Source organism: Bombus impatiens, unplaced genomic scaffold (assembly GCF_000188095.3).
Source record: "Bombus impatiens unplaced genomic scaffold, BIMP_2.2 scf_0478, whole genome shotgun sequence".
NCBI classification, from domain to species: domain Eukaryota; kingdom Metazoa; phylum Arthropoda; class Insecta; order Hymenoptera; family Apidae; genus Bombus; species Bombus impatiens.
The window spans coordinates 819269-843231 of record NT_176897.1 but is presented as its reverse complement, the minus strand read 5'-3'; the positions used below and the strand labels follow the sequence as shown (position 1 = coordinate 843231).

Sequence of the window (23963 nt, the reverse complement as noted above, 5' to 3'; positions counted from 1 at the left end):
GTTTTACGCGCGCCCCACCTAGCCAGCGCCGCGGTTACGTGCGTGTCCGTGCGCGCGCCTTACCGGTTTTCTCGATTTCTGCCATCCAATACGACCCGTTATTTCGTCATGGATTTAGATACGCGAGAAACGAGCCGTTTCTTAACGCTGCCCACCCAAGGACGGCTCTTTGCAGTCTGAATCGCGACACATCGATATCGATAAGGTATCGAAGCGTTGCCCGGACTCTGTCGCTTGTACGCTCGCGTACGCGTTGCGCGGTTTTTCCTGCCAACGATGTTTTAATGTCTCGACTCTGCGTAAAAGCCGCCGTACCGCGAAGAAACGTAACGCTCCATTTAGAAGGAACGAAAATGACACGATTACCTCGCTAACACTTTCACCTACCGCGAGCGTATCTGTACCACGCTGAACTTTACTCGATGCTGGGTGAGCCGCTCGGAAGCCGCGCGTCCATCCACTTTGTAAATTCAAAACCGTGTTTTCGACTTTCTCTTAAAAATTGTACGTACGTTTCTTCGTTCTACCTTCGTACGATAAATACGCGTACGATGGCAAATCACGCGTTCGTTTTTTTGGAAAGATCCGCTCGACCGCGGCTGCTTAGTTTGAATTTCCAGGCAGTCCGTTAGTCGGCGATAAAACGAAACATCCTGAAAACAAAAGTGATCCGCGCGATGAAAAGGCCTCGAGCAGATATCAAGGTATATAGGCTACTAGGTCGAACGTGCTTCTTCTTGGTTAATCGCGGTTTCTTCGCCCATACTTTTCGTCCTCGTTCTAGTCATTGTCGCGCAAGGATGCTACACGTTTCCGTCGGTTGGAAGTAAGTCGTGGCATCGATGCTCGGAAGGCCGAACCAGCGACGCGTCTTTGCCTTGGTCGATAAACGTCGGCTAGCCGCGAAATCGAATCTTGGACGGGGAATCGCCGAGAAAAAGCCGATCGTCGATGTGGCGATACGAGAAAACCGATCGCATCGAGAAACTCTCGTCCTATTCCCGGTCTATTTGTTTGCGTGGCCGTTATCCGCGGAGGAATCTCGTCCGAAACCGTTTCGCTGTTTTCTCCGGATCCGGGGAAATTTCGTGGGAACGAGCGAACCGGAAAGATAGTCGAGCGAAAACGCTTCTCGAGGAAATGTCGCGTAGAATCGTACGGCGGAATCGATGGCCGATCTCTTCCGAGACGCTCCAGCGATTCGTCGGTATCGTTGTGTGAAATTTGCGTCCTAGGTATTATATTTATATCGAGAGAATAGCTGGGAATGTACTTGTAGGAAAGTGGAGATCGTTAACGTTGGTGAGAGAAGAAACGTTTCGAACTACGTATACGCGAAGCCACCTGCAAACCGATAATACGAAGGAAATATTTAATAAGTTTAATTACTTCCCGGATTCGCGGCGGTTCTGCCGGAAGTCGGTAAACGAGCGATAGCGATTGTCAGGGTAACTGTCGGAACAAAAGGCAAGGAAGGCGTTAATCGCGGTTTCGGTTCGAATGGATTCGCGAAACTTTCCTCGGTGATCGGATGAATGGAAAGGGCGTAAAAAGAGAAGAGAAAAGAAAAATGGACGGGGAAAATTAATTTCCTTAACGAGATTTCGAGCCGCGCGATTAAACGCGGCAGAGACGTCGACCGCGATATTCCAGCGAGGATAAATTATACGTGGAGCGTGGAGAGGTTCCTCGCGACGAGCGGTAGATCCGGGGCAAGCAAAAAACGTGGAAAAAAAGCTTATAGAGGAAACGGCCGATAAAAATGGCCAAGTTCTTCGCGTCTAAGGAATCCCGCTCGGCAAGGTCGGGAAACGACCTAGCCGCCGGCTATGGCACTCTTTTGCCTTCGTATTGGTACGCGAACGTGCATCTATTTCCACGAGTGCTCGCGCTAGAAAGACGACCTAACCCCTCTTCGCGTCGTTTCGCGTCGATCGCGATACAAACGAGCAGCTTGCTACCGATTAATTGGAAATTTGTAAAAACTCGGGAAAAAGTGCAAAGCGAGCGAATAAAGCAACGCCTATCGTATCGGCTATCTGTCCACGACGCAGAGAGTAGGAATATCTGTAGGCGAAATATACGATTTGAACGGCCCTGGCCGATATTATTCGGAGAATAAACTGGAAAAGCCGAAGATTAACGTGGCTGAGTTTCCAGATCGACTTCGTTATCCGGTTACGCGCGCGTTCCAACGATCTTACGTAACGTCGGGGAAGTAGCGGAGTGGCGTTCTGCGATCGCCTGGCAACGGTCGAGGCAAAGCGCACTATCGAGAACATTCGGACGATTCCGTTTTCCATCCGAAAACTAGCTGTAACCAGGCTGTAACCCGTCGACGGCCGATGGAAACTCGGATACGAATTTTAATTACGCCTTTGTCTCTGGCTCGTAGATCGAACTGTCGCTTTCGAACACGAAGCCTGGCATTGTTCCGCGAGAATCGCTGTCTACCGTTCCTCTCCGATGGACACGTTGAACCTTAACGAGGTTGCAGCGATAGCGATATTGTTAATTGTTCGATCAAACAATCGCCGCTACGCTGTTAATTCTCGCAGCGTGGTCTATCGTACGATCTCACCGCGCTGCAGACCAAGTTCGACTCGTTGGCGATCGGAAATCGCACGCAAATATTTGCAGCAAATACGGGCGATCGCGGAGCTAGAGGGAATCGCGCGACCTTTCCGGTCAAAGCTAGAGGGTTATCGTTTCGGCGAGCAAGTTTAGAGCGGTTATCGGAAAGCGCTTGAATTCGTCGAACAACGCGAAGAATTTCGCCGAACTCTGTGCGCGCTCGCGACTGAAATGCTGTCGCCTCGCTCGCGTTTTCATCGCGTTCGACGTCACGCTCCGAATGGAAATTCCAAATGGAAATAATCTCCGAACGACTCTCTCGCCGTCGAGAGATTTACTCGAATTCGTATTCGCACAGGGACACCCGGTAAACGGAGAGTCGGAGGTTGCGTCGGTAGTCGCGCGGAGACGTTTCTCTCGCAAACCGCGTTAACCCTCGTTTAAATATCAAACGAGTTACACGACGCGGCGTATCGGGAAATTTACAGCGCGAGGTCGCCAGCGAAACGTTCGAGGAAAGCCGATAAAATCGAGTGGTTCGAGCACGGCAGCAGTTAGGATAATTAGCTAGAGTCGCGGTGAGACGAAGGAAATTAAGTCGGCACGATCGGATGGTTCGCTCTCGCGTTTTCGATACCGGTCGGAGTCCGTTTCAATTTTCCAGGTCTAGAGAAACGTCGCCGATGAATCTGAAACGTCTTTTCGATCGATCGTACAAAGCACGCCCTTGTCCCGTTCTTCTTTAGAACGCCTCGATATTCTATGCGGAGAACGTTCACGCGACAGCTTATTGGAACGCGACGTCGCTCGATTTCCATTTATTTCTACCGTGTATTGTCGTCCAGAAGGCCACTCGATCGTCCTCTTTGACGCGTCGCGCGTTGCAGCAAAACGCGGCGTACGTTACTTTTTAGCGAACCGACCGTTCTTTCTCGGTAGACGATTCTAATTAAGTTTCAGGAAAATTCCGTTGGAAAATTTAGCGAACCAACCGGGTCGCACCGACGAGTTTCTCGTACGAAACGCAGAATTTGACGCAACTTGCAGTAGCTTTCGAAGAACTTGCGGCGAAAGCCACTCGATCAACGATCTTAGGAAAAGGCAACCTAATAATTGGCAGGACGAAGAGGTAGGTGCAAGAGGCGAAAGCAAGAACGTCGTCTGGAATGTTTTTAAATCGACGGTAAACGTCGCCACCGATTCTCCTTACCTGTAAAGGCGAATTGACACAAGGAATTACTCGAGAAGACTATTAAGTCGACTCTGTCTGTCGAAGATGAAACAGGAGGATTCTCGGAAGACGCCGGTTGTTCCCGTGGAAGCACTCGAGGCTAATTGCCTTGGAGCTCGATCAGCATCTTCCCTCGGGGTGGGTACATTACGGCGCGAGAAGGAGGCACGCGTTTCTTCATAAATCTTCATTCGCGAGGTGTCGTTAGCCTGTAAAATAAAACGGGCAGCGTGCGCCAACGAATGATTAATCGCAACGGACGTCGTTTGTTACGCGGAGAAAATAGTAACACGGTTGCGTAATCCGAGTCTCGCGTTGTTTGGACTCGGCAAATTACGCGGACGTGTCTAACGTGGCGAAGACGCGACGAGAACAACGTCGCGACCGGCCAAAGATCATTTTTTAACTCTCGTTCGCCACGTTCCCCGCCCTTTCCTTCTGTTTCGTCTTTCGCGTTTCGTTTCGTTTCGTTTCGTTTCGTTTCGTCTCGTTTCGTTTCCTGCCGATCTGTCCCGTTGGCAAGGTTGCTCCTGTCCGTGTCACGACGAAGATTAACGCGCCACCACATTCATCAGCCTCTGTCTCGTAACTTTCTACTTGGAACAACGACGAACGACCGGCATCTTAACTCCCAATCGATCGTTATCGTCGGGTTTGCCGCGGTGCTTCGCTGCTGCGTTGTTTATCGGAAGGGAACTTTCTTCTATCGCTTTCGTCGAATTACGTCGTCGAGGTTTTGCCAAAGGATATTAAATTGGATATTTGCCACGACTCGCTCTACCAAGCATTTCGCGTTACGTCTCTCCGCGTAATTAGATCGCCGGTACGATCTGTCTGGTACGAACGACGCTTTGCCTCGCCGTTCCAATTCCATCGACGAAAAAGATCCTTCCGTAGAACACGAAGAATCGAGAAACGATATCAACAGAGCTGGCTGGAAATGTAGCGCAGTCGCGTAATTAAGAAAGAAGGAGAGTCGTTTATGGCGCGGAATGCAAACGACTTTGGATGGCGCGTAACTATCGTCGGTTAGATGAGATCTAGAAGAGTGCCAGGGTCGTTCCACGGCCTCCTATTCCCGATCGAGACACTCGCCGACCGATCTTTATTCCTTCGTTTTCGCGACGACCGCGTGTCCCGAGAACGCGTCTACAGCGATCGCGTAATAACTTGTGGTCGGAGAAGCGGTAGACCGACTCGTTTCCAGCCAGTTCGTTCGTTTCCCGCGTTTATTTCCCTCGCCCAGTTCCCTCCTTCCATTTGTTATCCTTTCACGATGACAAGGCGTGCGCCTGTTTCTTGTTACAGGTGAGTCAGGACACGGGGAATTTTTCCGACATTCCTTCGGTCGACAGGTGTGAGTAACGGCGATTCGAGTTTCCAGCTTTCCCCAAACCGACGATGCTTCTCGAGCTCGTCGCACGGCCAGTAAATACAAGTAAGATAAGTACGCGTATCGCTCGATTCTTCTCGATTCCAGCAACGTGCGAAGCAAATGTTCTTTCGCCTATAACTGGATTCGTTCCGGCGATGTTAAAATTTCGTTAAAATTTCGTTAAAAATTTCAATGAGATCGAAAAGGTCAAAGTGACGAAGAGAAGAAAAGCGGTTTGACCGTACGCAAATTACGCGGCGAAAGCGCGATAACTTGATGGTGAATTGGCAGACGGTACGTTCGTATTAGGACTCGCTTCTTCCGCTCTACGACTTGGTGCGTATAACGGACAGGAAACTACGAGCGTGTACATCCGGAAGCGTTGATGCGCTCAATGCCTCCCTTCCGGTGGTACTACGTAGTCGACATTGCGAACGAGGCGAACAGAGGCGACCCATCGACGACGGCGCCCGGCGTCGTTGCTACCACCTGCCTCTCAGCCTGCTACGCAGATGGCGGTAGTCGTCGGTCGACCGAAACTTACCTACCATCGTTTTTACCCAATTCCCATACGGAATCGTGTACACCGTTCCGGAATAAATTTTCAATTTACTCGTTTCGAGAATTCGACGGTTCCATCTGTAAATCTAGAAAAGACTTTTGGCTGACCAACACGGCGATACTCTGTCGTCGTCTCTACGTATAAATGCGAGATATACTTTTCGCGCAATGTTCTTTCGCAAATACTGCGAGAACGAAACTGTCGTAGCAAACGCAGGTGTGTCTGGTGGGAGGAAAAATTACGCGCACAGTTGGAAACGTGAAAAACGCGTGTAAACAAACATCGATCCATTTAGTCTATCGCCGGGGATTCGCTGGACCGCGACGCGAAGCGTACGTTTTTACGCGAACGAGCGCATCGTAATCTCGCGTAAAAAGTAGCAGAGTGGATCGAAAGTAAAAGGATATAGAGAAAAAAGGTAGAAAGGTAGGCGGAGAACCGGACAGAAAAACGGTTTACGACGGTCGTGCTTAAAATGCCGAGTACTCGGAAAATTAGGAGTCTGGCATCATCGGCGTAATGCGCTCTCCTTTTCTCTCTCCCTTTCTCTCTTTCTCTCTCTCTCTCTCTCTCTCTCTCTCTCTCTCTCTCTCTCTCTCTCTCTCTCTCTCTCTCTCTCTCTCTCTCTCTCTCTCTCTCTCTCTCTCTCTCTCTCTCTCTCTCTCTCTCTCTCTCTCTCTCTCTCTCTCTCTCTCTCTCTCTCTCTCTCTCTCTCTCTCTCTCTCTCTCTCTCTCTCTCTCTCTCTCTCTCTCTCTCTCTCTCTCTCTCTCTCTCTCTCTCTCTCTCTCTCTCTCTCTCTCTCTCTCTCTCTCTCTCTCTCTCTCTCTCTCTCTCTCTCTCTCTCTCTCTCTCTCTCTCTCTCTCTCTCTCTCTCTCTCTCTCTCTCTCTCTCTCTCTCTCTCTCTCTCTCTCTCTCTCTCTCTCTCTCTCTCTCTCTCTCTCTCTCTCTCTCTCTCTCTCTCTCTCTCTCTCTCTCTCTCTCTCTCTCTCTCTCTCTCTCTCTCTCTCTCTCTCTCTCTCTCTCTCTCTCTCTCTCTCTCTCTCTCTCTCTCTCTCTCTCTCTCTCTCTCTCTCTCTCTCTCTCTCTCTCTCTCTCTCTCTCTCTCTCTCTCTCTCTCTCTCTCTCTCTCTCTCTCTCTCTCTCTCTCTCTCTCTCTCTCTCTCTCTCTCTCTCTCTCTCTCTCTCTCTCTCTCTCTCTCTCTCTCTCTCTCTCTCTCTCTCTCTCTCTCTCTCTCTCTCTCTCTCTCTCTCTCTCTCTCTCTCTCTCTCTCTCTCTCTCTCTCTCTCTCTCTCTCTCTCTCTCTCTCTCTCTCTCTCTCTCTTTCTGTCTCAGCGTGATAAATTTCATTTAGCTGTGTGTCGCGCATAGCGTGCGTGAACGGTGAACAGAAGAGAGCTCGGACGCTGCTTTAACGCGCCGACCGAGCGACGATGGGAATTTGCAAACCGCGTTGTCCGTGATGAAACCGTGATGAAACCGTGAATTCGCACGAGTTCCGTCGGGGTGTGAATTACATTAATCGCGATATACGTACACATGCGTGGCCCGCGTTGAAAAATAACCACTCGTTGAAATCTCGTCACTGCGTTCCGCACGAATGAAATTTTTCAAACGCGAATTATTTTTCGTAGCCGATCGCGAAAACGGAAAACGGATGCTCGTAAAATTGTCGAGCGCTAGGTCGACCGTACGCGCGTATCTCGACAAAGAGTTGACATATTTTTCATAATAATTAATATTTTTGATAATTGGGAATAAACTGGCTGTAGGGAAAAGCAAAATATCGCGTGTAGATGCGTTTCCAGTTGGATCACGTGCAAACTTTACATCCGTGCAAATATCGAGGAACAACGAGCAACCGGATATGCCAGTCGATCCGTTGTTACTTTCCATCGGCAAACGTATGGTAGAAAAACGACTGGCTCGTGCACACGAGCAAACGTTAATTGCACAACATACTCGATTAATTAATATGACTGCGTTTGTTTCCTGTTCGTTCGCCGGCCCTCGGAGTTTCGTCCTCTACCGCAAACAAAGGCCGACAAAAACCACGACGATTCGTCGATAATAGACGCGACGACAGGTAGTGTTTTCGTCTCTTTACCATCGACCCGGCGACGTCCTTTTGGCCAGACCAAAGCGTACGCGCAAAATACAGAGCAGTACGCGACTGTTTTATTTTATCGATGAGAAGGAAAGCGCGTGCCTTGCTATTTGTTTCCACCGCACTCTCCTGTTCTTCCTTCTGTCTGGCGCTCCATGGGACGCCGTACCTGTAAAATTACGTGTTTGTAATTCGACGCAACGTTAATTCCATCGGTTCGCGTTTGTCAACGATACATTATCGATATCGATGTTATTACCATATTTCGGATGGAGTTAGGCGAGTCCCCACGAGACCCAACGTGTCCCAACGTGTCCCAACGTTCCCCGTTAATGCAAACACGTAATTGTAGCTGTCGAAATTCGTTCGCTCGGCCCTTCGCCCCTCGTTTCCCCGCTCCGATCCATCGAATCGCGCTTACCCATCCGCATCGTCGAAAATTCCGAAAGCGTGTTGCATCCGTTTTTTGTTCCGCGTTTCTATGCCGCGTCGACGCGTTTCGAAACGTAACTACGTTTGTCGAATATTTGTAAATTAATCGCGGGGAATGGCGCGATATTGTACTAGTCAAAAATTCCCAATCCGCGAGATGAGTTCCGCGCGCGAACTTCTGGCGTATCGGGTGCCTACCTACGGTTGCAATTTCGCGGAAAATCTTTGTCGCCCCGTGTGCCACTTCCCATCTCGCGCAAATATCTCCACAAAGGATTTCGTTTCGCGACGAATGCGAGATCCCTCGTTCGCTCGTCCCTGCTCTCTTTTCACGACTATACGCAATTTGTCTGTCTTAGCCGACACTGGTATTTCTCATCCTTCTCGGGCTTTCTCGTTTAAGCGATTCTACGATAGTTTAGCGTGTACAGGCACGAACGACCGAATGAAATGCTTTCGTTGATTTAAGAATTCGTCGGCACGCTCGAGACGCTTCTATCGTACGAGAAAGTACTCGCGCGATACTCCGGCTCGACCTGCGAACGCAGTTTCCGCGAAGAACGCTCCGAAGATACGAAACAGAGGCATCCCGTTGGAGTTGAAAAACGAACGAGGTTTGTTTCTCACGAGGAACTGATTTTTCAAACTTTGACGTTGTGTCGCGATGCATAAAACTGCTGCCTAGACGCTGTCGTTTCCCAACGAGAAATTCAACTCGTCCCTGGAGCAAAAGAGGAACGTTGCGCGTGAAAAGGGCCGAGCGTTTGATTCGCGCGTTCCGATTCATCCGCATTTGCAGGCCGAAAGTGGAACATCCTGTGCATCGGGTGAGACGAAAAATCGCAAATACGGAAAACACGCGACGTTACGCGTAGAATCGCTCCACGAAGCTCGATCCACGCTCGTCCCGAAAGACGACGAGATCGCCCGTGTTCGCGTCACTCGGGCACGCGATTTAATAGTCTTTTCGGGCGTCGAAACGCAGTCATTTTTCCTTTGACACGGCGAAGCCGTTCGAGTAACGGACCGTGTGTGCGTAGGGAAGAGATTCTCTGATTTACGAGCGCGAGACGCGCGTCAAACTCGGCCGTAAATTACGAGGATGCGAACCGAAAACACTAACGGTTTCGAGCGCCATTTTTCTACAGCCGATGGCACGACCGACGCTCTGGTTAGCCTCTGGACGAATCGAACGCCGCGATCTTCCATCGTTGCCTGTATCGCGAGCAATCGATAACCTTTTGCAACCGCTGAACGCGACGGATTAATCGTTTGACCGAGGGAAACGCGACGCAACGACGCGACAGGACAAGACGATCAAATATCGACGTGCTCGTTCGTCGGTCGGTTCGAGTCGACGCTCCACTCGACGAGGTAATTAACGTCGAGTCACGGTATTGTACACGGGTCGGTCACTTAGCTGCCGGTCGAGATCCTAGATGACCGGACAAATCGTCGGAATAAAGCGGAGTTATCGACGAAACGGCGCGAGATTTCGATAAAACGCGTAAAACGAGAGATTCGATCGGATACGTAGGTCGTAACGTCGGTCTGACAGTCATGTGCAAATGGTTGGCTGCATGCGATTTGGAAATTTGCCCGGCGTCGGTCAGTCTATTCTGCACCGCGTGTTTATGTATTTTTAAGTCATAGCTCGTTCCTGATGCAACGATGACGAAGCGAGGTTGTTTTTATTAAGCACTACCACGCGATCGATCGTTCTCTATTATTTCAAGACGGTCCGATGCGGTTGCCGCAGTTCGGTTATTAAGCGTTTCGACAGCTTGTCCATAGGGCGTGTTCCTCTTTGGCATCCGATTACAGTTTCGCCTTGCGTTATCCATTCGTCAAATTGCCCCGAATAAGTTCCATTACAAAACGATGGTACGCTCGTTCGACCGCCATTTCGCTCGCTTCGTTCATTCGTTTTATCGAAGCGTGCGCATCTTATCGCAAAAATAGCTTCATTCTCGAGCTCGTACGTCCCTTTCGGAAGGGACACGCTTCTAGCTATCGACGTAGTAAAATTACAGGTCGATGCTCCGCGCGGAAAGCGTCGCATTTCGCGTGTTCGACGTAATGGTTTTTCGTCAGCTATAGCAGGAGATATTTCACGTTCCCGCAGCTTGATCTTCCGGCGTGGCGTGGACCGAAAGCAGGGTAGACGATATCGGCGATGGATCGCGGTAAGGGGCCAATATTTTCGACGTCAATTTGCAAACGGGCCGAAATTTCCGCGCGCGATTTCCTCGGTATCCCAGAGCTGCGCGATCTCTGCAGGAAGCGACGTCGCTTCGAAAAAATATCATCGGCGTAGCTGGTAGTTGCGGGGTAACGACGATAAGGCGGTTAGCGGAGGACATAAAAATAAAATGTTCGCTTTACGAGCCGTGTTAAATACGTTGTCACCGACCATCGACCCTTGCCATACCGATGTTTTCCCATCGTCGAATCGATTCAACCGGTTGATTCAACGTCGATTTTAGCCTAATACGATTAGGTCATCGAACGAGCCGCGATTCTTATCCTGGTTCGTAAATTTGATAAGAAAACGCTTCAGCGCTTAGATGTCCGATAATTTATTAGTCGTTTATATCGTTTATTTTCGCTTACGCTTAAAAACTTGACAACGTTTCCGAGAGAAAAGCTTCGATAAATTAAAAATTTGTCGAACGCCTATGCGTAATTCGAGAATCGAGACGATTTTATTTGTTAACAAATGCTAAATAATTTCGTGTACTGAACGATCCGTAGCGCCGAAAAGATCAAAAATATCCGATCGTCGAATCACGAACGTTTCGTATTTCGATAATACGACGCTGCCAAAATTTTATGGCACTCCGCCATAAACGTTTGAAAAAGACATCGGGCTGGACCTTCGAAAGACTATGGGTCGATTGAAAAAGAAAGATTTGCGTAATAAACGTTGCGTACCAGATGATCATCGATCGGTGGATGATTCGTTGCGATGCTACTCGCGACGTCTTAGGTACATCTGTGTCGGCGTACCGATCGTCGTGTCACGTTTGATCGACATTCCCCGAATTGCGACCGGGATGCCGCGAATCCCTTTAGTCTGCGCGAATCTCGCGCTCGGAATGACGCTTCAGGAGCGATTATGCGACGCCTCGGTGCTGGCGACTCGAAACTCGCTGCCCTTATCGCTCGATGCGTGTCACCGAGTATTATGGAACTCGACAGAATTTCCCGTGGGATTGGGTCTGGCTGATGTAAGACGGCTGAGATTACCTTCCTCGAGAGAGGGATTAAAACATCCGCCGTGTTCAACGTCGCTGATAGCCGGTTCATTTGCAGGGGGAGGGGTGTGTGCGTGTGTGTGTGTGTGCGTTTGGAGAAGATAAACGGCGCGAGATTGTCGCGAGTCTACGAACTAAGGAAAACTGTGAAATCGGCTAAGACCACGCGTAGTTTCATCGCCCGTCGTTCTACGTTTCGTTCGTTTCTCTTTGCAACTTTCTTAAAACGAACAAATAGTCTTGCGAAGTACGGCCAGCGATCTACCGTGTTAATGGTCTTGAGCGGTTAAGATCCTCGGAACGATCTTAGGTTTAATTCAGCCACTACTCGGCAGAGAGAAATCGATTCATCGCGGTTGAAGGAAAAAGTCGATGGGTTACTCGGTCGTTTGGTGTTCCTATTCTGATACGGTTGGACGAACGCGCACAATGGGCACAAGCGCGGAAATGAAAATGGAGTCCGTTCGATCATCGCCGGAATTCGTGAACGACACTTTCGATGAAATCGGTTACCTCCGTTGCGAGTCGGAAACGAGCGTCTCCCTTAACCAATAGACAGAGAAGGGTCGAAGGGTTAATCGCGTATTCCATGAAAATAGTACGGCGTAACCACGTGCGATCGCTGGAATCGTTTCTCTTTCAACGAGAACAATCTTACAAACGAGATGTGATTCCAAGATTAAAGAGCCCGATAACGGCTCGACGTGAACAAATCGGATAAGTGAGAAGTACTAATTTGAAGAAGCGACTGCTTACAATTGTATGGAATGTAGAGAAGAGGAAGAGGGAGAGAGAGAGAGAGAGAGAAGGGTGTGGTGCAGTACGAGGACAAAATCGACGGTCGTTGACTTTGCCTCGAGAATCGCTAATGCACTTGACGACTTGCCGAGTCTGCCTCGAAGGTGAGTTTATACGCGGGAGAAAGTTTGGAGAAGCCCGTACGACTCGCGAGTATTCCCCGTTTTCGTCCGGTGAAACGCTCTCGTGGAATTTTGCAACCCTTGGTTCCGAGAAGTTTGACCGCGTCGAGGCACCGTCTTTCAGGAAGCTCCGTTGTCAGCGTATAATATACGCATTTGCATGGAACGCGCTTCTTTCACCGCATTGACAGCGGCGACGAAAATGAAAAATACGCTTTCCATCGTCGACTATTCGCTGCATATACGGTACGCGAACCGAATGACACAGTTGTGTGCACGAAATCCGATGCTTAACCGTGTATGCGAATATACGGAAGTTACTTTTCAAGCTGAAGCGGGTTTTCAGCTTGTCACCCGTGTATTATCCGCCTTGTAAAAACCTGGCTTGTCGGATAATTAGGCGCGCAGGTGGCATTTAATTACTCGGCGAACGAAAGTCCTTTTCGCATTTCCATTTGCCGCTTCAACGGCTCTTCTTCGTTTAAAGGCGATCAACCAGTACGTTCATCTTGGTTTCAACAAAATTCAAAAGCGAATCGCGAAGAAAGACGAGATCTTCGAACGAACCAGCCAAATAGATTTGGAGCGTGTACGTAGACTTGGCAAACGGAGGATGCTGACCTCGGTTAGGCAATTTAATAAATCGGAGATCGTTTCAGCCTCTCGACACGCGCAAGCTACTAACTTTTCCTTCTTTTCTTTCCGATCGTGTCTTGTTTTCCGGCATGGCGAAACAAAGGCAACGTAACTTCGAGAAGAACGAGCCTATCGATCGTCTAGCCGATCCCAGCAAGTCGATATTTTGCATAATACTCCTGGTTACCCCTGTTTCGTTGTTCCGATAAACTTGTTGGTCGCTTGGCGAAAATGGCGTTGTTTGGCGCGTCGTGGAAGCAGTCGGCGATGGTTCCTCGCATTCGCCGCAACGAGGATGTATTACCGCCGTTATTGTTATCGCGGGAATCGGTAGGAGGTAGGAATCGGTAGAGGAGGAAAACGAGGGCTGGGAGGGGCGTCGGGACGCTGCCGGAGGAGGTTGTCGAGCAGCTGCGGCCGATGTCCGCCGGTCGGGGCTTGCAAATACGACGCACATGTAGTATCGGCGAATATTCGGCCGCGGCAGTTGCGCGGCGAACGTGCACGAAAGCGGTCGCGAAACGCGCTCCGTCTCGACGTTTTCGCGCGTTCTTTTCTCCCTGTTGCCCTTCCGTTTTACCGGTCGCGAAACGTCGTTCCATCTACGAGTAGTACGAGGCAAACGGTTGCGAACGTAGACGCTTCGAGAAAGAAACGGAAACAGCGGCGATAATTCTGTGAAGAAAGGCGAGGCCAAGACTGAAGGGTCGTTTAAATTTAGCGAAGAAGCGCAGAAGGAGTCGACGAGACGAGAAACATCGTCGAGTATCGAGTTTGCACTTCGTTTCGATGGAACGCGTAAAGTCGAGCGTGAATGTCACTTTGATTTTCAAGTTTCGATGCAAGTTCTCGGTGCATTCGTCGAATGGTGAAGTGGAAGCGATTTTAGTTGGCGAAATAGTCGTATTTCGAGACGATATACGGCTGAACGATCGTTCGGCTGTGCAACGAATCGCCTCGCGTCGGAACACCGGTAGTCGAGGTTGAAAATGATCCGCGCGACGAAGATTCCCGGAGGTATAAAAACACTCGGGAGAATCGAAAAACCGCCGTGATTCGCGGTTGAATCGGGGAAGCAATTAAAAATCCTTGGAACAACGTTATCGGACACGGACAACCACGAAACCCGAGTTCCGCGAAGAAAGAAACGAAAAATTCGAAAGTCTGTAGCGCGCGTCAACGTGGCGTCGCAAGGAATCTCATCGAGAATCGAAGAACCTTCTATTTTCCGCGACGTTGGTCACGTCCAGAGCGCGAGCCACGATATAATCGTTCGCAATCTTATCGCGGTAACTTTGCAGCGAGGAAACGCAGCTGGCCCGTTCGATTTTCTTCTATTACGAGTTCGCGCTGCTTCTTCGAGACTACCACGGAGACCGATACGAACGAGGGGAACGAGAGAAAAGAAGGTTACTCGACGTGTCCCGATTGAAATTAACGTCACGTCCGCAGCTCCCCGCGTTCTTCTACGCTTTGTTCGCGACCACTCACGTTGGCCGAGCGATTTCGCTGTTTTATACAAAATTCACTGTCCTCTCTGAAATCGTCGTCCCTTCTCGCGTAGGTCGCTCCGCAGGTCATCCTACCAACGTCCGGACTGAGTTTCTTTCTTCCGCCTCGAGTAGAATAACCGAAATTCCTGCTCATCGACGTTTTCTATCCTTTCGCTCGTCTTTTTTCGACCTTCTTCCTCTCCTCGGTAATAGACTCGTCTCGGTGGTCGCCGTTTCGCAAGGACTCGGTTTTCGTTGAAAACGCAAGGATTCAGCTTCCGCAGAAAACGCAAGGATATCACGGTTATCTTCGATATTTACTTTTTGGCTGAATTTTCCTTCCTTGGTTCTCTCGTCGAAATTCTCGTAGAATCAGATTATCTTCCAACTATACGAGCCTTCATAAGCTAAACTACGTTGAATCTTTTAGTATTCGTAACGCGCGAACGAAAGATAATTCGATACACAATCGATGCATACTCGATGATTTCGTTTATCGCGACTGTCGAGTACATTCTGTCGCCCGTATATATTCTCTTCTAATCTCGTCGCGTCTTTCACGCTCGACCACGATCTCGATATTCCGTTTGTACGCCAAGTTCGCGTTTCCCCGACTAACGAGGCGTGTTCTCGTTCGATCGTCGCACAGAAAATGTTCGGTTTCCGAGTTCTTATCCGCGAAAGTATCGAAACTTCGTCCCGCAGTTTTCACGTTTGCGGCTTCGTCGTCCACAACCGTTAGTTTCCTTTTCTTTCGTCGCGGCGAGTAGCAGCTTGCAGCCAGTTTTCGTCTATCCTTGATCCGTTCGTTCGTTAAAATCTCGTCGCTACAGGGACCAATTTAATAACTTGGCGAAGCGTATTCGGCGCGTTAATCCGTCGATCGAGAGTGGTTTCGTCGAATACCGTCCGCTCAAACGGACGAGATTCCTTTTCATTGGCAGAAAATCGAGAGACCGGACGAACGAACGTTCTCGATGTTCTTTTTTCACCGCGCGAATCCATCGTGTCTTCTGCCGGTAAATGGAAGCAAAACAAAAGACCGAAATGAAATATGGTGTTTCTCGTTCGGTCGAAATACCACATTCGAACATTCTGTCACGTAACGGCATGCTTCTTTCGTCTTTCCTGACACGCGCGTTTCGACTCGATCCTGTTGCGCGAAATCGCGCTTTGATTCCCCATGATACGTTCTTTCGCAGAGAAGCTACTCGCAAGAGCCGAGGGAACGCGACAAAGTTACCAAAGCCCGTCTCCGAAGTCTGGCAAGTTCCCCGTTATAACGAACTACCTTTCCAGTTGCCTACGACTCATCGACTCGCGGCGATGTCTTTATCGTCTATCGTCTCTCGGATGTTTCGAGCTCGCGCGAAATTACGAGCGACCGGGTAAAGTAGAAGCGTCGCGCTTCAGCCGGTAACTGCCATCGGAGAATCGACTTTTCTCTCGCTTCCTCGACGTTCCGACGCGTAGAACGAAAATTGGCGAATCGCGAAAGCTCGAAGAACGTCGAGATACCATGGAATTCGCCAGGAACGCGCCAAACTCTCTAGTTTCACGCGTGGCGTCGGCGGCGTACGGATGTCGACGAGCCTGCAGCCATTTGTCCTCCGCATCCCCCGGTAATTTCGACGACAGTCGGACCGTGTCAACCTCGCAATTCGAATACCCAACGCCGCTATCACGGTTCGTATCGTAATCGAGGAAACGAATAATCGAGGAAACGTTAAACAGGAAAAAGACAAGGCTGATTCGTTTATCGTTAACTTCTAATTAGTCGCTTTCGCGCGTATTCCCGCAGCGGACTTGCATTTTTCCTTCGAACGAATCTTCTTTTTCACCTACTTTTTCTCTTTAACGATTATCGCCGCGTATAACGTTCGATTTATCTGTAAATTCAACGGATTAAACCGTCGATGATTACAGCTTCTCCGTAATTGCTCGTAATCGTTGGAAATTTATGCTCGCGTATAGAGATACGCGGACACCAATTATAGCGGAAAACGGCGTCGCTCGGATCGTAGCTGTTGTATTCGCGCAACATCTAGTTCGCTCGTAAACGTCTAGAAATTCGCATAACTGCGCGAAATCGTTGACTACGACAGCGATTTTCGACCGTGAAACACGACTCGCGAGTGTGTCGACGAGCTGGAAGGGTTCGTTCGATGCGACTTCACGGATAATTTGTTGGTTTTGAAACGGTTTGCCGGTCTCCGTGGCATCGTATTTGCGAAACTCGTACGAAACTCTGCGAGTTTCACGGGGTGACGTTGCCTCCGTTTAATTTTCCCACGGAACGCGACGTTGTCCGATAAAACGTAGCTTCTTCGCAGAATTATTCCTCCCGATGGTTATTAACGTAAATAGTTTTCGACGAGTTTGCCGTGCAAATTCGAACGAAGCGTCGATAAGGCATTTTCAAAGACCCGCTTGCTTTGTTTAAAAGCAGAGACGAAAGCAAGCTTTTGCGAGCGAAGAGAAAATCGCGATAAATTGACAAAGTTTGGAATTCACGGAAGCAACTCCACCTCCTCCCCAATTACTGGAATTTACCCAATAGTACCACAAACGGTCTTCAGTTTCTTAAGCGCGTTGTTTCGCGGATAAAAAGTTATAGGAAAACGGTTGTTCGATGGATCCGGAGGCAAGAAGCCGCTACGGAGAGAGACAACCCGCCCTTAAACTCTATCGAAAAAGGGCGTATCTGGCGCTGTTCGACGTTGCAAAGTTTCGTAAGAAGATAACGACGGAAGCTAGTGGAAGATGGATCGAATCGATCGATCACGGAATCGCGGCGATCCGAGTACTCTACTCGGATGTCGGATAGCCGAGCGACGCGCACCACCACTACACGTGGCCTACTCGAAGAAGCATGTGCAGAACCAGTATGCAGGGTGTTTGGCGAATTTCAACCGGCACGGCGCAGTGGCAGCAGCGGCAGCGGCTGTATGCGCGTTCTCTGCTTCCTCCTGGCGTGGGTTAATCGGGCTTGCGGCGTCGTCGCCGCTGCTTCCAGCGCTGCTGCCGCCGTGTCTCGCGGACGTTGCTGCGGATGAACGTTCGCCGTCGTGCGTCTGCGTGGTTCGCCCGCTGCTCGCCACGAGATCGGGAACGCGATTTCGAAAGACGGTGCACGGTGAACGCGGCGAGTTCCGTCAGTCGGTTCCTCGACCATCTACCACGAGGGCCGTTTGCTTCGCTGGTTGCAGTGGTTGGATCGCGCGACTCGAGCTTCGAGAACGGCGACGCGCTATCGTCGGATCGAGTCATCCTAGAGGAATTATCGGAAGGAGGAAGAGGACCGACGTAGCAGCATCGAGCAGATGAGTATCCCATTGACGAGACGAGGGAGAACCTGACGATCCACGTTTGTCTGCATGATAGCGAATCGAGCCAAGTATTTGTAAACAGGACGTAAGGGGTGAGCGGTCAGACCGTATCAGAATTTGGACATAGAACGGAACTGAAGCCGCCGTAACCGCGCTGACTAGATCGACGAACAGAGAGCTATAGACATCGATAAGTCGGGGGATTATCGGAAGAGAAGCAGGAAACAGACGAGAGAGAAAAACCGGCCGTAGCACACAGCTGTTTAGCACGAAGCCGAGAATCTCCGACCGTCTTTAGAGCGTACAATCCTCGATAACAAAGAGCGCACCATACTCGCTTTGCGTTGCCTTTTCTCGTTTTCGTCTTTTCTCAGCGAAGACGCATCGATCAAGGCTCGTAAAAGCGGACGACTCTTGGCACGAAAGCCCTTCGATGCAGCTTTATTCATTTCGTTCGCACTTTTCGTCCGCCTTATCTCTCGCTCTGTATCTGTCTCTGTCTGTCTGTCTGTCTGTCTGTCTGTCTCTCTCTCCCTCTCTCTCTCTCTCTTGCTTCTTTCCGTTACACGCGGTCACGCGCCTCGTCTTCTTTTCGTTCGCTTCGTCCTCCCACCGCGATTGCATCAACCACCTGCCTCCTTGCTACTCTGCCGGCTTTTTCGCGCGATACTCTCTTTCTCGTTCGTTTTTTCCACCTCGCCTTCGTCAAAACGATTCGATCGTTTTTTTTATCCTTTGTATTTTCATTCTTCGCTGTTTCATCTTCCTTTCGGGAGTTGCCCGTTCTTTCCTCGTCCAAGAAGAAAAGAAGGTCCATTGGAATCGCGGTCACCACGAAATACCAGCTCTCTCGCGTTCCGCTCCACCTACGATCGAGTTGTCCGGCTTTTCATCGCGCCGAGACCAACGAAAAGGAGACGAAATTCGCTCTCTGTCGCGGAACACAGGCGACGCGTCATTCTCCTTTTTCGTTCGCGCAGGATGCATCGTTTCTGCTCCGGATGTTGCCACATCGCGATGCCGACGAGACCACGACCAAAGGTAATCCTCTTTTCGCTTCTCTATCGATTTGTCAACGCGTGTGTTACTCTATCGGGGAACGAAGTCCGCGTCGAGAGGAACGTAACGAGACGACGACGAGTTTCTCGCGGTCAGCGTGTCTCGCCTCTTTCGAATCCTTTATCCGCGCGCGTTTCACGAGCCCGTTAGGCAGGCTAATTGCGAAATCCTGTACGCGAGGACGAACGTTTCCTCGCTCCGCCTTCAACCTCGCGTTTTACATCCACCACCGCCACAGCCGTCATCGATCTTGCTGACCTTTCCCGCGCTATCCTCTCTCATCGTCCTCGAAAAAAACGCTGCGAGCGAAAGTATTTAGCGAGCTTCCCTCGCCGCTACAGGTTCTTGGATTCGTGAAAATGCCCAAATAACAGTTTCCTGCATGACATGACCTGCCGACTTTGGCTTAATTTCATCGGACGTATTAATTTCGGACTTTGCCTCTCGGAGCAAAGGACATTGCGAACTAAAGTCTTTGTCGTTGATAAGATTTGTGACGCGAGGTAACCACGCGAGAGTCGCAAAGTCGAGGAAAAGACTCGTCCGAACGAGCATGGTTCCGTTAGGGCCACCGACTCGCGATCTTTACCGTCTCGTCGCTTCGCAACACCGACAATTTCCAAACGCACGATTTCTGCTTCTCGCAGAGTCTACCCTCTCGAATCTTCCTCTCCGTACGAGAGTTCGCGTCTCGTAAATTATTCGCAAAGCTCGGAAACTCTCGGGGCTTTCCCTCTTACCAAAAAATTCGGTCTCAGAGATGAGAAAGGAGACCCGCGTTTTCTCCGAGAATCGTGGTTCGTAACGATCGAAGAAAAGCGGCATATTTGCGTTTCGTAGGGTGGGCGAAAGACGCGCGATTAACGAGGGAAACCGGCGGTCTGATGGAATTAGAGGCACCAAGCCAAAGTGGCAGATGGCGAGGACTTAACCCGGGAATCCTCGAATGGGCGACGACGAGAACAGGCTGTCAAAGAGGAAAAGAAAGTGGAATAAGCAAGGCAAATATTTTCTGGTGGTGCTTTAAGAGCGGCTATAAAGGAGAAGAAACGGTAAGGGGAACTGTGCGAGTACCGCCTTCAGTATCGTCACAAGGTCGAGAAGAACTCTTCGAATATACGTCATCCGCAACGAATTTGGCGAAAATGCCACGCGATCCAACTTTCCCCGACGCGCGATTTTAACTTACATCCGTTTTTTCTTCCAGCTTCGCCTTTATACGCTTTACGATATCGCGGTCATCCGTAAATTTTCCCGCTCCGCCAGATGTTGCGTGGCAATTCTCCTCCAATTGTTCGACGATCTGCGATTCGTTTTAATAGAACGCAGCTTCCAGTCGTTATTTGTTCGCCGCTGTATACGTCAAGGGCCGTTAATTGAATGGGATCTGGAAATCGATGAAAATTCGGCGTGCCAGATTTTCTCATATACGCGCCGATCATCGAGCGTTATCGATTCCGTGCGTTCCCAGACGCGAGAGGTAATTGATAGATCGTGCTCGAAATACTCGTTCCGGCAGATGTCATCGCGAGAGGTGTATCGGGAACTTGGGATTAATCGTCGAGGTCGTTTCGTTCCAACGACGACCGCGTCGGAACAAAAGATCCGATCAACGAGCAAAATGGAATTTCGTAAATTTCATCGCTCTTCCGTGAAACATAAAACTAATTTCGTCGTCGATACTCGTTATTACGCTGGCCGTTCGGCGGCAATCGTCGTCGATAATGAAATTATAATTAATACGACCGGCCAGAGGGAATAATTGCGAAATTTTCCTGCCAATGATCGATACTTTTGTACTGCGAGGATCCGGAAACGGGAGAATCGCTCGGTACAGCCGCACGTTCCATTCCTGCGGCAATTACGGTAAAACTGTCTTTGTCGTTGCCTGTGTTCGACCATGCGACGAATACCTTTGCTAATCCGTAACAATATCATTCGCGTTGCAGGTCGTTTAATTCGGCAAATTGATTCGCCAACTTATCAGGCCACGCTCGTTCGTCTCTCGAGCGCACAGTCTACAGGAACACGCAGCTCTTTGTTCGAAAAATTACGGATACTACGTCGTATATCGAGATATACGGACATTCCCGTTCTTACGTTTACGATAATTAGGAATTCACGTCTGCCAAGTAATTTATTCGTAGTCGTAAGTAATTGGCGATGAACGAGTTTTATAGACAACGTGGATGAGAATTGGCCGACGTCGTCGATCGGCTACACGGGACGAGCACCTTTTCGCACAGTTCCTCCGACAAACGTTTTCTCCGGTGTCGTGATTCGGTGCCGCGGTGGAATGCTATTAGATCTCGCGTCGTTCGATAGAGAATCCAAACGACACCGAGCAATCGTTATCGCGTCGAGAATGAAAATCGATCGTTGCAGGTAAGGCAAATCGCGAACGAGCCTGTGGGAAAATTCCGCGACCACGTTGGAAATTAACGTCACCTTCTAAACTAGTCGCTTCTTGTCGCGTTAACGACAGCCATGCTACCCTTAATACGAACGTATCGCTTAATGGCTCGTGAAACGCGAATCTCGGTATTCGGCAAACACGTTCGCCTCGCGTTATCCCGTCGTAGTCGTCGAATGGCCGAGCAGTCGAGTAAACGCGCGAACAAGAGAAAAGCGAAACGGTCGTCGTGTACACGCGACGTTCTATTATCGCGTGGCCCGAAGCCAACGCTTGGAAAATAAAGGAAAGGGACGAGAATAGACGACAGCTTGTCGATCGGATCGTAGAATCGGCGAGTGATCGAAGATCGTCGTCCGATGGAGGAAAAACGAGGTCGTTCGGAGCGAGGAATGGACAGGTTCGATGGGAGGAAATGTTTGTTTCCGAGGAGAGTTTCGATGACCTCTGCAATTAGGATAAACGCGATCCGAGAAAAGGCCACGTACTCGGCTTTTTACGAGCATTCGTAAGAGCAGCGTACGACGAGGCGAGCGTTTCCGGCACGAGGTGGAAATTATGCAAAATTGGCGAGAGATGCGGCCATCTCGATGTAATTCGTTGGACGATGAACGGCGAGTGTTGGTACGGGTCGCGTAGCAGCGTGGTCGTCGCGATCGGTAATACCGTTTGGAAATTACCGGTTGTAAAAAAGCACATTCGAGAATGACCTCTTCTCTCGCATAACGTCGTGGCATTCTCGGAACTCGAATCCTCCGACGTTTATCAGGCTAATCGATATTTCGGTTACGTCTGTTGGTGCAATTTTTCCGAACCAGCCAACTTTTAATCTTGCGGTGCGGCAACGGCCTCGAGTGCCGTCCGGTTACATCCCCGTTCGAATCACCGATTCGTCGAGGTAGTTAAAAGTTATGGTTTGCGCCTGGTCGTAGAACCAAATCTCCGGTTTGGCCTCGATCAAGCCAGCTGCGATGTCGGCGAAACGTTTCATCCAAGTGTTACACGTACGCAATCTGTTCCGTAGCTTATATCCGAACGATCGATCCATCTTATTCAGCGTGTAACGCGCGACCATATCCCAAATTACTTTTACAATTAAATCGTCGGAAATTCGTAGTTGGGTCGACTCGTAGTTTAAAACGCCGTGGTTCGACGCCAGATGAGATTTCCTCCGCGATTTTTGAAATCCTACGATGCGCGCGAAACGTCCTCCGCGAGCCACGGCGCGCGACCTGCGATTAAAAACTCTCGTGCGAATGATAAATAAGGTCGTTGGAACGCGCGGTCGGCATCGGCGCCACGAGGACGCGTAGTCGCTCGTTTCGAGGAAAAATTACGCGAAGGCTGAAGGTGGAGCAGCTGCTTATTTTCGCGGCACGCTGCTGCGTGCTCGGTTTCCTCGGTCGTTCTCGTCGTCGTCGTCGTAGATTAATTTTAATCGCGCGATACGCTCGGTTTGTCGATCGAGTTCTTTCGCGAAGTCCCGAGACGATCGTACTAAATCGCGAGGATCGTCGATCAAACTGCGTTCGTAAACTTTCTACGTCCGCTCGCGGAATATTCTTTGACCCACGTGCGATTCCACTTGAAAGCGTATCTTTCGTCGGTAATTTACATTTAATTCTACGTATCGCGTCTGCTGCACAGATGGAAGTCGAAAGTTCAAAGACCTCGAAGAAACTCGAGGAGATGGTTTCCACCGTTCGGTTCGTTTATGTCCGAGCTGCTTCGCAAAACGTACGTATTACTTTTAATAGAGACGGTACCTGTGTATTAGCCGTGTAACGCAGGTCGTGACGGTCGAACAACCTCTATGATGTAATTTATTGGAGCGGCGAGTGATTATTTTCAGGCTATGCAGAGGCGATCGTTCGGCCCCCTGAGAAATTGCATTTCCTATCCCGTTCTTTATCCTTCTGACAGAGCCGACAACCGTGTATATTATAATTTTTGACTGACTAGGGCGAAATATAATTTCCGCTCGTCTTGCTCCCGCCCCTGAATCTATAAGAGTTTCTGATTCATCGACAGCGGAAGCGCCGTCGTTCGAAAAGCTTTTACCCCTAGCCTCTTTTACCTTCCTCTACCTGTCCTTCTTTTCCTTCGTTCCTTTTCGACGTCTCGCATCGACTGCCGCTTGTTTTTAACGTATATTACCTTCTTGCAACGAGGTTTCGCGAAATTAATTTACCACTTTTTCCGAATACCTCGCGATCGGTCACTCCGCTCGTACCAATTCGAAGCGGATAATCCGATTACGTTGAATTTTACTGCTCGAATTAAAACGTCTATTACTTTAGCCAGATCGAAGTGGTAGGTCTATCGAACGAAACACTTTCAGACACGTAGACGCCCGATCCTCGTAGCCACCGCCTGTCATTTTGATGTATTTTCTCTTGACCGCGGTTCACCGTCGACCAACGTTATCGATCGATGTCCAGCGATGAATCACGTCTGCCCACGAACCGTTCTATCTCGGTGGAATCGAAGATCGTGTATCGAGGTATTCGTTCGATTCGCCGTGTATCGGGTGCACGGTTGGTAGTCTTTTGTCGGTCTTTCTTCTAACTCGTTG

General features: G+C 49.7%; 1 protein-coding gene across 6 annotated transcripts in view; it reads left to right on the top strand.

Annotated features, from left to right (window-relative positions):
* LOC100742187 overlaps nucleotides 1-23963 on the top strand; it is an 87788-nt gene that overhangs the window by 50670 nt on the left and 13155 nt on the right. The window contains exon 1 of one of the 6 annotated variants that reach the window (XM_033321664.1): nucleotides 5117-5229. The exons of 3 other annotated variants lie outside the window; for them this stretch is intronic. In XM_033321664.1, coding sequence (XP_033177555.1) covers nucleotides 5207-5229 — 23 coding nt within the window. In that variant the 5' untranslated portion in view covers nucleotides 5117-5206. Of the gene's footprint in view, nucleotides 1-5116; nucleotides 5230-15678; nucleotides 18958-23087; nucleotides 23126-23963 lie in introns of those variants that run through there. 2 more of the 6 variants (XM_012387652.3, XM_024368755.2) reach the window with 2 other exon arrangements.